This window comes from Grampus griseus, assembly GCF_964374135.1.
Source record: "Grampus griseus genome assembly, chromosome: 13".
Lineage (NCBI taxonomy): Eukaryota > Metazoa > Chordata > Mammalia > Artiodactyla > Delphinidae > Grampus > Grampus griseus.
The window spans coordinates 81,346,711-81,363,173 of NC_139007.1; the positions used below are offsets into that span (position 1 = coordinate 81,346,711).

Here is a 16,463-nt window from a genome sequence, read left to right on the forward strand (position 1 = left end):
AGGCGGATAAGCTATGCTCCCGTGTGCAGGCCAGAGAGTCCCCTCAACCACAGGGACCCAGTGACTGAGGCTGCGAGTTGCACGCCACGCCTCGTGCCCCTCTGGGCTCATTTCACGTCCCTTCCTGAGACCGCAAATGCTTAGTCAGGATGGACAGAGCAACCAGCAGTGGCTTAAGCAATCCTCTTGCAAGATTGCTTTCCTGAAAGTAAATTTACCCAATTCTGAGCCTTGAGCCTTTACTGTATTTCTTCTTTGGAATACAGTAGGGAAAGGAAAATGCAAACAGCTGTGTTTTAAGATAGCTATTTGGAATAGAAGGTACAGAAATTCAGTGGAGCTGTTTTCTACACTGAAATATGTGACTTAGTCTCTTTGCCTATAAGTTTTTATAAGCCCCGTTATAATCCTCTAGTAGTCCTGGAAAGAAGAGAAAGACCGAAGCAGCTACAGAGAGGGAGGTGTTTTAAGTACAATTAATGCGTACAATTAAGTACAATTAATTAGAAGATGTAGAACATTGTACTGTAGAACTAATCATTATTTTCTAGATCAGAGACTCTTATTTCTATTATAGATTCATGATCCCCTTTGAGAAGCTAGTGAAAGTTAGGAATCCTCAACCCCAGAAAAATGTACTGATATAAATACACATAAAATGTTGAGGGGTTCACAAAGCCCTAAAGCCCATCCACAGATCATAGGCTAGGAAGCCTTGAATCTCATCACTATGAAGGAAAAGGAAAGGAAGAAAGAGAAGAGGGAAATATTTGGAAAATACACAAGTGAGATGTATCTGTTTTTCTTAAATTTTTTTTTTTTTTGCGGTACGCGGGCCTCTCACTGTTGTGGCCTCTCCCATTGCAGAGCACAGGCTCCGGACGCGCAGGCTCAGCGACCATGGCTCACGGGCCCAGCCGCTCCGCGGCATGTGGGATGTTCCCGGACCGGGGCACGTACCCACGTCCCCTGCATTGGCAGGCGGACTCTCAACCACTGCGCTACCAGGGAAGCCCCTCTTAAATTTTAATGCGCCTACGAAGTAGCCGGGAATCTGGTTATAAGGCAAATTCAGATTCAGTGGGTCTGAGATTCTGCATTTCTAACAAACTCTCAGATGATATCACTCTACCATGGACCACATTTTGAGTAGTAAGAATGTATCCTTCATTTGCAGTCATGTGGGAAGATTCAAACTTTGAAATTCAAAAACATCAGGTATGTTCACTTTTTGAGGAATGCTAAAATACCTAAATAACATTAAATTACCCATAACGCTGCAGAGTCATAAACATCTAATTCCACCCCCGGTGAGACTTACTTGGCAGGAATGTATCCATGAGCATGGGGGCTCTGAGAGTCCCACGCCTGGCAATCAAGTCCAGACACGGTCTTGGAAATTTTGCCCTCGTAATGTTCTCCACTGCAATGCATACATTCATCTGGGCAGAACGGACAAGAAGGAAAGGAAGAAAGAAACTGAAATGGACGAAGCGAAACGGAGTAAAAACTAGAATTCCACTAGACATGTCTAATACCTTTGCCGCTTGTTCGAGGTACTTTTCCCACAATCACTTGGCAACAAAACTGGCAATAAAGGCTTAACTTTCTAATACAATCTATAACGTCATTCTCTTTTTCAAATGGGAAAATTAGTATATTTTGGTTAATACCTTCTCAACTATTACAGTCTTGACCAAATCCAGAAACTCCATGATGCCATGTCTTCAAAGTGGGATGTGTGGTCCTTGGTGGGTGGGAAGGGGGTGGGGGAGAGGTTGAACATAATCTCAGGAGTCTGTAAGTTCTCTACTAGAATTTTTTGATATTTGGGGTCCCCATTCCAATAGCGGTCTTTAAAAATTTCTATGAAATTATTCTGGTCGTGTGGATAACTGCCAAATAAGCCAGCACCCTCTCAGGATTTTAGTGCTAGGGTTCCTGCTCGTGTTCATGACCTCACGTGGGAACAATGGGGTAATAAGGAAAACAGAAGCAGACTTGATGCAAAAATGATGCTCTCATGTCAGTGAAGGGCCAAATGACCGCATAACAGAGTGTACAGGTAAAGGATCCCCATGGTTGGAATAGAAAAAGTGATGGGGAAGTGAGGCTTCACGTGGTACATACACTATCCATGTGGTTACACATATCTCACCCTTGTTCATTCTCCCATTGCACCAATAAATAGAGCAGGAAATGTGAAACGAAGATTTTTCAATAGGATGTTTTAAATCTTTAGCATTGACTTTTGAGGTGCACTATTAAATTGATTGGTCCATTAAAACGATAGAATCCTGACTTAAAAACTGGTTCGTTGCTTGGTTTCAATGAAACAACAAAGTCTACCGTGTTAAATTAATATTGTGTATTTGAATTGTATTGATTTTGTGATTTTATTTTAATGATTTAATTGCAAATATGTTTTTGGCTTTATACTGTGTCAGAGCTTTAAGCATAAGAAGTTTGCATCTAGAGTTTATATCTAGTTTTATATTAGTCCCTGTTGAAGTACATTTTAATAAAAATAATTTAGATCAATCACGGAAAATGTGCAAAATTGGGCCTTTCCAAGAGGTCATGTGTTACTTGATTCGGTCAAACACAGCACTGATTGATTATTAATATCCCTGTAGAAAATTGATTTACAGCAAATTACTCCACAGACGAAGGGCAGATAGGAAAGCATTTTCTAGAGCCATCCCTGACCTTCACATTGAGGAATGTCGCAGTAGTCAAATCTCGTGCCTGGATCTGTGGTGTAACACCAAGGTCCCTTCTTATCATTGTCTGGGTTCCTGCAGTAGTTCTCATCCAATCCCGCTAAAGGATACTTTTCAGGTGAAAAGCTGTGCAGGATGAAAAAGAACCACTTTGACTATATTTTTAAGATCAGCATGTCATCAGCAAGGCAGGATAAGACACCCTCTCTTTCCCGTCTGTGATTCGAGGTGGTGTCATCCAAATGCATTTCGGCTATGTGCTAGAGCGTTCGTGTCACCCAGTTCTCAGTATCTCTGCTGATAGCCTGCTTCAGTAGAGTAGCTAATATTACTATTATTACTATGTGGACAGCCAAGTCCTGGAAGTAGAGCCAGAGTGTCTTTATGCACAGCAGAAATACAAAGCCCTCAAAAGCCTGCCAAATTCACGATGCATTCCCAACACCTGCTTTTGTCAGTTGCCCTTCTCTCTGTAAAAGTAATAGAAGTTAACACCCTTTTATCTGTGTGAACTCTGCACGAGGTATTACACTAAAATTTCTCTATGCATTCTCTAATGTAGTCTTAATAAAAATCCCTCTCAGGAAGGTGTTATTATCCCCATTTTACAGATGAGAAAACTGAGGCAGAGCCATGTGAAACAAATCAAATCTTGCCTAAGCTTGAGCAGTTCATAAGTAGTATCTCAAGGGTTTAAAGTCAGATCTGTCTGATGCCAAATTCTACATCCTCTCTGAGATGCATCCAGAATTAATGGGAGACTGGGAGGATGGAGTGAAGCTCATTTTCAGAGATGAGTTGCTATATAGCGATAAGAAATTAGATTAAAAACCTAAGAAATTAGATTAAAAACCTATGACTTGGGACTCCCCTGGTGATCCAGTGGTAAAGAATCTGCCTTGCAATGCAGTGGATGCAGGTTCGATCCCTGGTTAGGGAACTAAGATCCCACATGCTGTGGGGCAAATAAGCCTGTGCGCCACAACTACAGAGCCCTGGAGCCTGCCCGCCACAACTAGAGAAGAGAAAAAACCCACATGCCACAACCAGAGAGAAGCCCGTGCACCTCAACGAAAGATCCCGCATGCCTCAACAAGGATCCCGCGTGCCTTGACTAAGACCCGATGCAGCCAAAAATTAAAAAAAAACAAACAAAAAAACCCAAAAACCTAAGACTTGAAATCTGAAATGGTAGCTCTTGTTTCTGGTTCTTCTATGTACCTGTGTTTGGTAGATTTGGTCCTCCCAGGATCTCAGTTTCCTCATCTGCTGGGGTAAAGACGGCCTATATTATCTCTAAGGCCCTTGACATTCCATGATTTGGCCATTTGGTTTAATCATTTTAACCTCAATAAGCCTTAATGTGCTGGAAATATGAGACCTGCCCACCTCATAGGGATGCATAAAGGCAATTTGTTTGGGTAGGTGAGGGGGAAGGGTCATAGACACTAAATTCCCACTTGATAAGCATTGTTAATGAGAACTTAATCCACCTAATACCATATTGGGCAAAGCCCCAAAAGGATGACACTAAAATAAATAATAGGCAAGTTGCAAGATAATCTGTTTTTCACAATGTTGAGGTGAACACATGGTATATTTGATTTAGACTAATTCACTTCTAAGCATAGTCATCTTTGGTCTTTTCTCAGATTCAGCCTAGAATTCATGGTTTTATAGTTCTTTTGTATTGTTCTCAGTCTTCCAGAAAAGCATATATGCAAGAATGAATGGAAAGCAGCCATTGTCTGCTTTTATTCCATAAATAATCGAACGGTTCTGCCCCAGCATCAAGAAGTTTCTCCCCATACCTGCTAGTCACATGATCTGGTTTGAGTCAGAAATAATGGAATCACTCTGAGTATAAGAGGTGAACACGGAGACGAAAGAGAAAGTCTTACTTGGGTACGTGTGGAGAATTGTCACTCCATTTTTGACAGGCGACACCACTCTTTGTTTTGGCCATGGTCCCCCTGTAATTCTTCCCAGTTCCAGTCTTGCACTCTGAAAGGTACACTGGAAGGAAGTCCAAACAGTGGTCAAACCCTTTCACAACAAGAAGAATCATGAAGAAGCCCTGCACTACTTGAACACATTGAGAGAAAGGACGCCATTGCCCGCTATCTAAAAAGACAGTCTTTTACATCTAAGAGTTACAGTTAACTAAGCCACGTGGGGCATTGCTTCCTTTACTCAAAACTACCGCCCCTCCCTGTGCCGGGCAGATGCTGGGTGCTGGGGATGCTGGAAACACCAAGAGTAGGAACCGCACAGGCCCTGCCCTCGTGGAGCTTACATTCCAGTGGAGTCATGGGGGCCGGTTACAGAAAGTCATCAAGAACACAGATTGTGAAATAGACAACCTTGTGGTGACACATGTAACAGAGAAAATAAATAGCATCATGAGAAAGTGGATGGGAAAGGGGATGGGGGCTTCTTCACAAGGTGGGCAGCAGGTTTTCAGAGGTTGAAAGAGATCCAAGCCACTTCTACTTTTGGAAGGTCCCAGTAGTATTTTAAATATGAAAAAAGTGTCAAACAGGTGATATGACTGTGGTCTACTTTCAATGTTTACAGAAGATGCTCGCAACCAGCCTCCACTTAACCAATGCACCGGTTGCCCAGTGGGCCCCATCCTGCCTTTAAACACGCTGCCAGGTGCCCACCTGTGGCCCACTTGTGGCAGGGTGGGCATCTGCGGCTGGCAGGCCACTTTCGGGTGTGCCCACCCACTGTGTTCCTACCAGTTTGGTTATATGCTTACCAAGAATCAGTTGCTTTTATTTCCAAAACTTTTTATACAGCTCTATTTGATTACAGATGATCTAAACTGAGAAATGAATGGGGGGAAAAATGGAGCTTTTTAAAAAAATTAAGTTGAATGGTTTCAAGGATTTGAAAGAGTTGAATAGTATTTTTTTTGAATTTTATTTTATTTATCTTTTTATACAGCAGGTTCTTATTAGTTATCTATTTTATACATGTGAGTGTACATATGTCAATCCCAAACAATAGCTATTGTTGATTGAGTACGTGCCAAGTGCAGGGCTCAGTGCCAGCTTCCTTACATTTATTCATCATAATCCCTGCAACAAATCTGTAAGGCTGGAATAAGGTCAACACGCATCTCTGCACAATGCTTTGTTGCCTCTTGTTCCATTACAAACTCTCAGCAGGAAAGAGTAGTGCGGATGGAACTGGCAAAAAAAAGAGAAATGGAACCCGTGGTGTAGTAGGGAAGAACAAATCTGATTCCGTATTGGATCTGTGTCTTTCACTTTTGTATTCTGTTGCTTTTGCTACAAGTTAAGAATGTTGCCTATAACCTGAAATACGTAGGATAGCCCATTCTCAAGGCTCTGACCTCTAAAGGTAGAACACTTTCCCATTCATATAGAGACCAAAGGTTGCAGAACAGAGAATAACACTTATCTCGTTGGAGGTTTATAGGAACATTGTGACAGGACTTATGTGGCCAGCTGCAAGAGCAAAGGATTCCTACACCAAGAAGTCTGCAGCAACCAACCTCAGCCCAACCTCCCCTTTTAGTATAAAAGAAGCCTGAATTCTAATCAGGGAAGATGGTTCTTTGGGACACTAGTCCACCATCTTCTTGGTTGGCTGCCTTTCTGAATAAAGTCTCTATTCCTTGTCCCAGCAAATCATCTCTTGATTTATTGGCCTGTCCTGCAGGTAGCAGGACTCGAGTTGAATAGTTTTAAAAATTGTCATCATATCCACTGAGAGCAATCCATTCATATAGTTGATATGAGTTTGAAGAGAAGGACACTACTTATCGCAGACAAGTCACTAGAGTGTGGTTTATGCAAGAAATGTACCAGATAACTCCTGTTGGTGGCCCCAGGTTCAAAGAAAAAAAGCCTCTGCTTTACATCAAAAGGTGCCAATGTAAGCTTCTGTTTTCGGTGAAAATATAAAATATTTAAGGTATATTTGTGTCCTCTTTTACGATTCCCCACTTTAGCCAAGTTTTTAAATTAATCAATCAATTATCTGGGGAAAGGACTTCTAACACACCTACAGCAGCTACTGCTTTAAACCCAACGCTCTATATAAAGATGACAGCTATATCTTCATTGAGATATATTATTATAGTAGATATATTACACTTATCAAAAAGGTAAACTCAAGGTACTTTGGAGGCCAAGGGTCAGGGGAGACTTTTCAAAGGAGGTGATGCTTGAGCTGAAATCTGGGAGATGAGAAGGAGCTGGAAGAACAGAGGAGGGTCCAGGGTGAAGAGGTTTGTGCTTGCCCTGCTGGAGCGGGGGCAGATGTAAGCCCCGCACATGAGGTAGGCTTAAATAATACAGGGCCCTGCAGCAATTGGTGGGTATTTCGACTGTCTTCTAGGGCACTAAAGGTTTGAAGCAGGGAAGTTACAGACCAGCCGCTGCGGTGGTACAGCCAGTGATGATGGCGGCTCAGACCCAAGGGGCAGCAGTGGCCATGGTGGCAAAAGTAGAGATGTAACTAATTTGACACTGACCATTCCCAGAAAAACCCTGGCAGGTAATTTAACAGTGGGTCAATATTCCACAGTAAAGAAACAAGCACCAAAAAATGACTGACTTTTGACCTCTCTTTTATTTGTATGTACCCGCCAGAGTTTATATAACCTTTTGCTCCTTTCCATCACCTGGAAAACAGGCAACTCTTCAACTATCCAAACTAAGCCTAGAGGTCACCCCCATGATCCTCTGGTTAACAATTTACAAAGGGCATGTTTAAATGTTAGCATTTTGCAGAGAGTATCCCACCAGCCTTTTTAAAAATCTGACGAACAGTGGGATTGTAAGAACTAGTAACGTCAGCGGATAAAATTCAGATTGAATCTGCACTTTAGACTCAAGGATTAGAGCTAAACAGTGGGCTGGAAGTGTGTATAGCAGACGCACAGGTAATTAAACCTAAGAAGATGAACCAATGTGTAGATAGAATCCTAACCTAAAAAAACACTTCTCAAAATCTTATTTAGAGTTTTGTGGGGAAACTAGAATGTTGTAAGCCATTGTCAAGAATCAGTGAGATAGGATGTTTCTGGTTGAGTTCAACACCTCTGATACAGAATATTTGGAGAGCAAAATTGTTATCAAAATAGTCTTACTACCTCGCCAGCAACAGAGAATAGGAAATAGTTTTGAAAGCATCATTATTCACTTAAATCTTCGTACAGACTTAATGAACTTTTACACATCTCAGAAGACATGCAACTTCCGTAGGAATCTAGGCCACCCGTGATCCTAGACAACGAAAGATCTAGAGTTTTCAAGGAAACTATGGAAAAGGAACTGCAACTTCTGCACATTTTCAAAGTCTAAGGGAAATACAGACCATGCCTGAAAAAAAGTGGAACATGTAAGAGTGAAAATAAGGATATTTTCTCTATTTAAATGTTACTGCAGATTGAAAACACCTCAGTTTTGCTATTTCTCCAGGTTTCAGACCAAGGACTGTGGTCCCTGCAGAACAAAACACCAAGATCATAAGAAACTTGTAGACTCTCCCTCTTCTCCTTAAAAATAAAATAAAATCTTCAGTATCTTATTTTCAGGGTCATAGAGGTGGAAGTGATTTTGTAAATCCAATCCCTTCGTTTTCAAACCAAGAGAAATGAAACTTAAAAGGTAAAGTCATATATACAGGTTGACGTAGTGGGTTAGTGGCCAAATCTTCTGACTCCAAATTCAATTTCACTACACCATAGCGCCTCCATTCGCTGGTCTGATAAATTACAGACATTAAACGGGCTGGGGGAGGGAAGGGGGAGGGGAATGGGGAGAAGGAAGAAAACGTTGTACGTACTTCTCTTCTCAAATAAAACGACATCCCTCATCCTAAGGACTGGGGAAAACTTGCTGTTTTCAGCCATTATCACACATTGTTGTTCTTTACTGTGATACTGGAATGCCCTGCAGAAGAGAACCAGAAAACACAACTCTTTTCCTTTATTTAAGGAAAGCAAAGCTTTATTCATAAGGAAGAGACTAACGATAACTCTCTTGGTGAATCAAGGAGCTCAGAATTTGTTACTTCCAATTCAACCTGGCACTGTACCGAGGAAGTATCGTCAAAGGATGCAGCAACATGGTAGCTACTCTTGTTTTCTTCTAGCTTTACCTTCTCCCCCTGCAAATTTTCGTGCTTTTTCCCCCCTCTGTTTCAACTGCTTTATTCTTTCTTCACTAGTTTTCTGAATGAAGTACCAGAATATTTGCTTTGTGCTGGAAAGAAGCAACAGAGTGCTTTAAACCCACTCCTGAGAGGGCCCACGTGGACTCCTGTAACTTCCCCTTGACCCTGTCTCTGCATTCTACTCCCTTCCCCTCACACCTCCCTGCACTGTACCTCAGTCCTGCATGGATGCTGAGTCTGGCATCAAAGCCGTCCATGGCTTCCTTTCCTGCCCCATCTCCTGTGTGAACCTTTGCTTCAGCTGACTTGGTCCTTTCATCGTCCCTCTCACAGGTGCCCAGCCGCGCTGCCCTCTGCCTAGAATCCCTCCCGCATGGTCAGTATTTACCAAGATCTCACCCTTCAAAGCCCAGCTCAGTTCCCACCTCCTCCCCAGGCCTTCCCTGGTCATCTCAACTCTTAGGATTGTTGTTTCCTCTGAATCTTCATAGAGCACGTATTGATTACGTCACTTATCAATGTCTCGCATTGGCTGTTTTTTTTTAAAATTTTTATATTTTATCCAGTTTCTGTGACTACACCATAAATTCAAAAGGGCAAGCACTGGCTTTTGTATCTACACAAAAATCTATCATATATACTGATATATATATATATATATATATATATATATCTCCCCATGTACCGATCACTGTATCAATGCTTTGCGGCTCCTTAGGGTCTAGGACACTTCTAGTCACATGATCCTCAATAAATATTTATCGACGATAATGTTAGAAACTAGAGCTCAGAACAATAGCTGCAGATGTCATGTGTAAAAATAAATAACTTCCTTTGGGGGCATTTTTCTAAAGGGGTCACTAATTAACAAGAAACCGTATGGTTTCAGATACAGAGAGCAAATACAGATTCCAAACTCCAATCCCATGAAATTCCTCTTTCCTCTTAAATCCTATTTTCGCTGATAAATCCCTGAGCAAATTTCTCGTGATCAACATAATAGCGTCTCAAGCAGCAGGATTTCTGCGTAGGCGCAGTGACCAAGAAAATACCTGCAAATGAAATCTCTTTCCTCCTCACAGTTTGTTGCACATTCGTCTATGCTTCCTGTCACCAGCTGCTTCCGCGTCAGACTAAACAGGGAAGCTCCCTGGGTATTTACATAGTCATCCAGGGGGTCTCCGAGACCTACAGTTGGAAGATAAAAGTGGCACAACTGGTAAATGCATCAACACCATTGTTTAATTCTCATGAATTTGTAAACTATTCGCTTTCCATCAACGAAGTAAAACTGGCTGCTCCATTGGAAGCAGAATGGGCGGCTGTGAATAAAAATGCTTAATTAGGAAAACAGTTCCATGAATAGAAGGCACTATGTTAAAAGATCAACTGGATTGTTAGGTTAATAGATTGGAACTATTTATCAACTTCCGTGTTACTACGTTAATGGGTATGAAACGTTAAATAAGAAAAAATTTGATCTGTTTGCTAGTAATTGCATATCATGATGGAACAGTAAGAGACAACCAAGGGCAACTTTTGATGTTGATTTGTCCATCCTTGGGTAGAACTAGAAACTGGAGGCCACTATTCGATTTCCTACAGTGCAAACTTTAGTTGTGGCACTGTCGCTTAAACTGATGGGACAAGCACACTCTGAATGGCTCCGCCACAAGATACAAAAACTTTGGTGAGTTGATGATGTCGAGAATAAATAAGAGCTGGACTAAATCTTGACCACCATACATGGTCATTTTTATACTGGACTTACTAGAGTGACACCTCACTATTTATTAAAGAGAAATCATTTTTGCCAAGATGATGACAGCTTTCTGGCATTTCTGAGGAAACAACAGCAGAGCCTGGGACAAACAATGGCCTTGATTTTCCTCGGACATAAAATCTGAGGCAAAGAGTCTGTTTGAAGGTCGCTCTGCCCCCTTGCTACTGCAGAGGGTGGCCAGGGGTGCCTCAGCCATGTTCCCACCGCGAGGCTACAAAGAGTACCCCTGAGACACGTGGCGCCTGAGACAGCTGTGGCAGCTCTACTCCAAGCCTGGAGACTCAGCCTCTACCCTTTTGGGATGGAACACCAGCCGTTTTCATAGGGTGAGGGGCTAAAAGAGGTTAATTTCATGGAGACAGCCAAGTTTCCTAAAGTTTGCCTAAATGGGATTAGGCAACCTGGCAACTTTGACCACTTTGAGGGGAGGGGTGGAGATCGAAGCCAGGGTGAGCGTGTTGAAGAGTGATCAAGAGAGGCGGTGGGAACAGCAGGGAAGACAAGTCTTTGCAGAAATCTGGCTGTGAAAGGAGCATTTCCTAGAGGCCATATGAAATCTCAGAAATTTTAAAAAAATTTTTATTGAAATATAGTTGATGTACAATGTTGTGTTACTTTCAGGTGTAGAGCAAAGTGATTCAATTATACATATATATTCTTTTTTAGATTCTCTTCCATTATAGGTTATTACAAGATATTGAGTAGAGTTCCCTGTGCTATACAGTAGGTCCTTGTTGGTTATCTATTTTATATATAGTAGTGTGTATTTGTTACTCCCAACCTCCTAATTTATCCCTCCCCACTCTTTCCCCTTTGGTAACCAGAAGTTTGTTTTCTGTGTCTTTAAGTCTATTTCTGTTTTGTAAATAAGTTCATTTGTATCATTTTTTTAGATTCCACATATAAGGTATATCATAGGATATTTGTCTCTGATTTACTTAGTGTGATCAGCTCTAGGTCCTCTCAGGAATTTTTGAAGATGAGACATTCTAGAGCATGTTTGGGTACTGATGAAAATTATCTAGTAGGAAGGGTCATAAAGGGTCACATCTTCATTCTCAGAAGGGCCATCCCTTAACACCTGAAAACACACACGCCACAAGGGTGTGATGCACTTTCCTAGATTAAGACAAAGCTGTTTGCAGAGCCCACCCTCTCCCTGCCTCTGCTCTTCCTTCCTCGACCTGAGATTCTCCAAACTGGAAGGATGGATGGTTCCATCCTTAAAAAGGAAGTTGACTGATGTTGTTTAATACACCAAAAAAGCACTTGATACATGTGTCAAGAGATTATAGAGAAATAGATATTTTAGACCCATACCCATGTCGTCATCCTGTATTTTTCTCTCAATTGGTGCTCTCATTTCCAGGAAGAGTTGTGCTTTGGTAAATTCTATAGATCAGGATGTGACTTTAAAAACAAACACAAGAACTCTATAAAGTATATCCTATAAAGACTGAAATTAGATCTTTTGAAGAGTTCTTAGAAAGTAGAGCAGGCCGGGGTGTAAATGATATCAAAACAAGAAAATTTCCATTTTTATCACCCTTTAATTATGTTATGCTAGTATGTTTCATAGCATATAGCTGCTGAGACCCACCTTAGGAGCTGATACACCAAAGAAATATCCCAAAAGAGAATAAATTTTATTCTTTTTACTTTGAAAAGTTTTCCCCCAATAATTTCTTTCTTTAATTCCAGGGAACATGTGACAATGTGGTGTAATACACTTTATTTATTGACCAAGAAATATTAGACAAATTGTTTTAGTAACAAAAGTATTTTTATATTCTATGCTGAATGTAGATGTATATTGGTACCAAAACAAGTATATTTTATTAATAATGTGGGTTTGTATTTTTTTAAAATCATGGTAGTGTGTATATGTACACCCGTGCTTGTGTGTTTGAAAGAAAAGGCTTTGTGGTTTGTGAAATGCAAACTGCGTTTCCACCTGTCACTGAGAACAGCTGTAAAAGGAGATTTTTGTTCCTCTCCCTGGTCATTTCAGTGCACTGGAAAGATGAAACACTTCCACGGAAAGACAGAGTAAAGGCCTTCCTTTCAAAAAGAGCTTATGCAAGTCTTTTTTTCCCTAGGTTGGTGAAGACGTATGTTAATCCTGCCGCAGAGAAGTCTGTTCTAACATTTGGGTGTGTCCCACTGTATCCAGAGTTCCAGGTCCCGCTTCCCATAGACTAAAATAGAGTGTGCCCAAAAAAATAAAAAATAAAAAAATAATAAAATAGAGTGTGCACCCCTGCGCCACTCCCCACAAACATTTCCCATGAAGACCTCTTTATGCAACTTTCTGCTGTTTCTTCTTTGATATTTCTTTAGATGGCGCCACTAAATTCAAATGCATTCGACTCTGATTTAAAGTACAGCTCGTAAAATTTTATCTGGCTGCTTATAAATTGAATATCAAGTATCTATACATTGTTTATATGAAGAACAACTAACATAATGTATGATTCCGCTTATAAGAAATGTCCAGTGGACATATATACACTACCAAGCGTAAGATAGATAGCTAGTGGGAGGCAGCCGCATAGCACAGGGAGATGAGCTCGGTGCTTTGTGACCACCTGGAGGGGTGAGATAGGGAGGGTGGGAGGGAGGGAGATGCAGGAGGGAGGAGATATGGGAACATATGTATATGTATAACTGATTCACTTTGTTATAAAGCAGAAACGAACACACCACTGTAAAGCAATTATACTCCAATAAAGATGTTAAAAAAAAAAAAAAAAGAAAACGAAATGTCCAAAACAGGCAAATCAGAGGCAGAAAGTAGATTAGTGATCGCCAGGGGCTGGGCGGGGATGGAGGTTAGGGAGGGGGGAGAAGAGGGGTTGGAGGTGACAGCTAAGCGGTGTGGAGTTTATTTGCGGGGGTAATAAAAATGTTCTAAAAGGTACTGTGATAGGTGCATAACTCTGAATACTGAAAACCTTTGGACTGCATGCTTTAAATGGATGAATTGTATAGTATGTGAATTATATCTCAATAAAGCTGTCAAAAAAAAAAAGAACTACAAAGACATGCTTAGAATATTTTAACAAAAGTTTAAGCAAAGTTGAAAAAGTGGGAAGACGCATCAGATTCCTTCTCAGAAAGGCCTGGCTAAAGTCCTGGTGTCTGGGAGTTTGGTCAATAGGCAAATAACGTGATTTTCCTAAGGACAGATTTCCTCATCTATAAAATGGGTATAAATCTACTACAATACCTATGGTATCAGCTAAATAAGCTGGACTTAGTAAAGGACACACACATATGCATGTATGAATAAAAATGTGCCCGGCCTACCTCAGGTATTCAGTGAGATCTGTTGAATTATTGTACGGACATCATCCTGCAGATCGATGCCTGTGATTTCTCCAGGCATAAGAAGCAAACTTATATGTATGGAAAGCCTTCCTTAAGTCATAACAAACAGAGAACAGGTCAACACAACCACAGACTGGTCAAAGAATATGGTCAGAGATATTTCATTGTTTACATTTGAAAGTCAGAAAAATACGACACCTTAACAAAAATGGTCTACGTTAACCAAACTAAGAACCAGGCAAAGAGACTAACAACTTTTGGGGTTGTTAGCTATCTGGGCTATTTTTTTTTCTAACTAAAATAACCATCACGTGGGCTCCATCTTTTAGACTGAGAACGTCATGCATTATTTTCTCTGCCCACTTGTCTCCAGTATTCCCATGAGGGAAACAAAACATTTCTTGAAGATTTCCTCATTCTTAGATCGTGACCTGGGAATCTCACGAGTCAAAAGCTAAATTCAACAAGTTGCACATGAAACCATCATGGATCTATTTTTAATACATTGCTAGGAAAAAATATATTGATTAAAGTGGAAAAAATCTCCATGTCTTACCTGATTTCAGAAATAAAAGAAGTAGAAGGACCACCTCCATATGTACCATTTTGGAACTGACCAGCAGTGTCCGGAAAACAGTGTGTCCCAATCCCAAGATGTTATTGACTTACATGAGAGGAAATGCACCACAAACAAGATAATCACACGAGTTAATTATTCTCTTGGAGGCCCATTGCCACTGTGCTCTGAAGTGTTCAAACATTACCTTGACAGGAGGATCTTACAAAATGTTTGAGAGCGGAGTCTGCAATAGATGCTGGGAAGCGGTGGAGGCTGCCCGCCCCCTCGGCTGCCCCACACTGCCTCCTGCTTCCCTCCTTGCCCCCAGCCCATCATCGTTCCCACTTACTCTTCTTTCCTTCCCTCTTATTTCACTCTCTTTCTTTTGGGTGAAAAAAAAATTACAACAATAGCTAACATTTGCTGAGGACTTTCCTATGCCAGACCTTCTGCATAGTTTCATCCAACCTTCCAAACAGGCAATATTATTATCATCCCCACTTCAGATGAGGTGACTCAGGCTGAGAAGGTTTAACTTTCCCAAGGTCACTTAGCTCACAAGGGATGAAGCCAATGGACAAAATCTATTTGGCCTCAGATTACAGACTTAAGCTAGAGCATCACTATTAACATCTCCACATTGTACCAGTGTAGAAATCACTACGTAAGTTACAATATTTCATTATTATCAAACTTTATGTCCAATGGACTCATATGGTTTCCATGATTCTAGATGATGTTATAAAATGTCGATCTTTTCCCCCAATGAATTCAGAGTGCATTATAGTCTCATCCTCATGAAATAAAGCAAGAGTGGGAAAACTAAGTTTAAAGAATGTCTTGATTTTCATTGTTGATTCTGTACTTTGCCCTGGCTTAAGGCTAGAATGACCAGGTAGTACATACTTTAAAACTCTTACATGAGTGTTCAATAATATTCAGGAATTGGCTCTATTTTAATTGTGAAAGAAGAACTCAAAACACTCCTCTCTCCATGCTATGAAATTCCTTTCTATAAATTAACCAGCTAAACATAGAGGTGGGCACCAATCGTCTTGGATGGACCCTCCTGCAGAATTGCCTGGGGTTGAAGTACTGTGTGCAGAATTCACAAGAACAGAATGTGCTGGAGAACAAGATGGTAGCACCATCATGAGGGGCTGGGAGGACCTGGCACATTTCCTGTTTTTCCACGATGTCCCAGCTTTCTCTCCTCCCTCTCACCTAGTGGCCCAGTTTATTCAATGGGACACAAGGTGGAAGCAAGTTGAGAAATCAGTCTCGGGAAGACTTTTTGTCTTAACGTATCTGAAATGTCTCTTAGGGGAATTATGTTGGTGTGTTTCAGAAAATACTTTGGGGGAGAAAACAGGTAATACATGATGTTGCCACTACACGTTTACTTCTACTTAAAATACTTCAGTACCGCCGCATGGATAAGGCACCTCAGGAACAATGCTATCAGAAATGCTAGGTCTGCATAAACGTCCTTTTCCTGTTTTGTTTTGTTTTTTTGATATGGATGGTAGTGGTATGCATTTTGCCCCCTTTCCTCTTGGAAGCTTCTAGAATATATTTGGTTCTACAAATGTTATTTTGTTTATTTTTGGCCGCATTGGGTCTTTGTCGCTGCGTGCAGGCTTTCTCTAGCTGCAGCCAGGCGGGGCTACTCTTCCTTGTGGTGCGTGGGCTTCTCATTGCAGTGGCTTCTCTTGTTGCGGAGTACAGGCTCTAGGAACGCGGGCTTCAGTAGTTGCAGCATGCGGGCTCAGGAGTTGTGGCTCGCGGCTCTAGAGCGCAGGTTCACTAGTTGTGGCGCACGGGCTTAGCTGTTCCACGGCATGTGGGATCTTCCCAGACCAGGGGAAGATCGAATCCGTGTCCCCTGCATTGGCAGGCGGATTCTTAACCA

At 41.3% G+C, this 16,463-nt stretch overlaps 1 protein-coding gene across 1 annotated transcript in view; it reads right to left on the minus strand.

Moving 5' to 3' along the window:
- Nucleotides 1-14,668, minus strand: part of PLG (plasminogen) — a 45,680-nt gene extending 31,012 nt beyond the window's left edge. Inside the window, exons 1-6 of the mRNA XM_082668810.1 lie at nucleotides 14,549-14,668; nucleotides 9,932-10,067; nucleotides 8,550-8,656; nucleotides 4,625-4,739; nucleotides 2,710-2,849; nucleotides 1,322-1,442 (exon numbers count right to left, since the gene is read on the minus strand). Of these exons, the coding sequence (XP_082524936.1) occupies nucleotides 1,322-1,442; nucleotides 2,710-2,849; nucleotides 4,625-4,739; nucleotides 8,550-8,656; nucleotides 9,932-10,067; nucleotides 14,549-14,597 (668 nt within the window). The 5' untranslated portion in view covers nucleotides 14,598-14,668. The remainder of the gene's footprint in view (nucleotides 1-1,321; nucleotides 1,443-2,709; nucleotides 2,850-4,624; nucleotides 4,740-8,549; nucleotides 8,657-9,931; nucleotides 10,068-14,548) is intronic.
- Nucleotides 14,669-16,463: the final 1,795 nt, after the last annotated feature.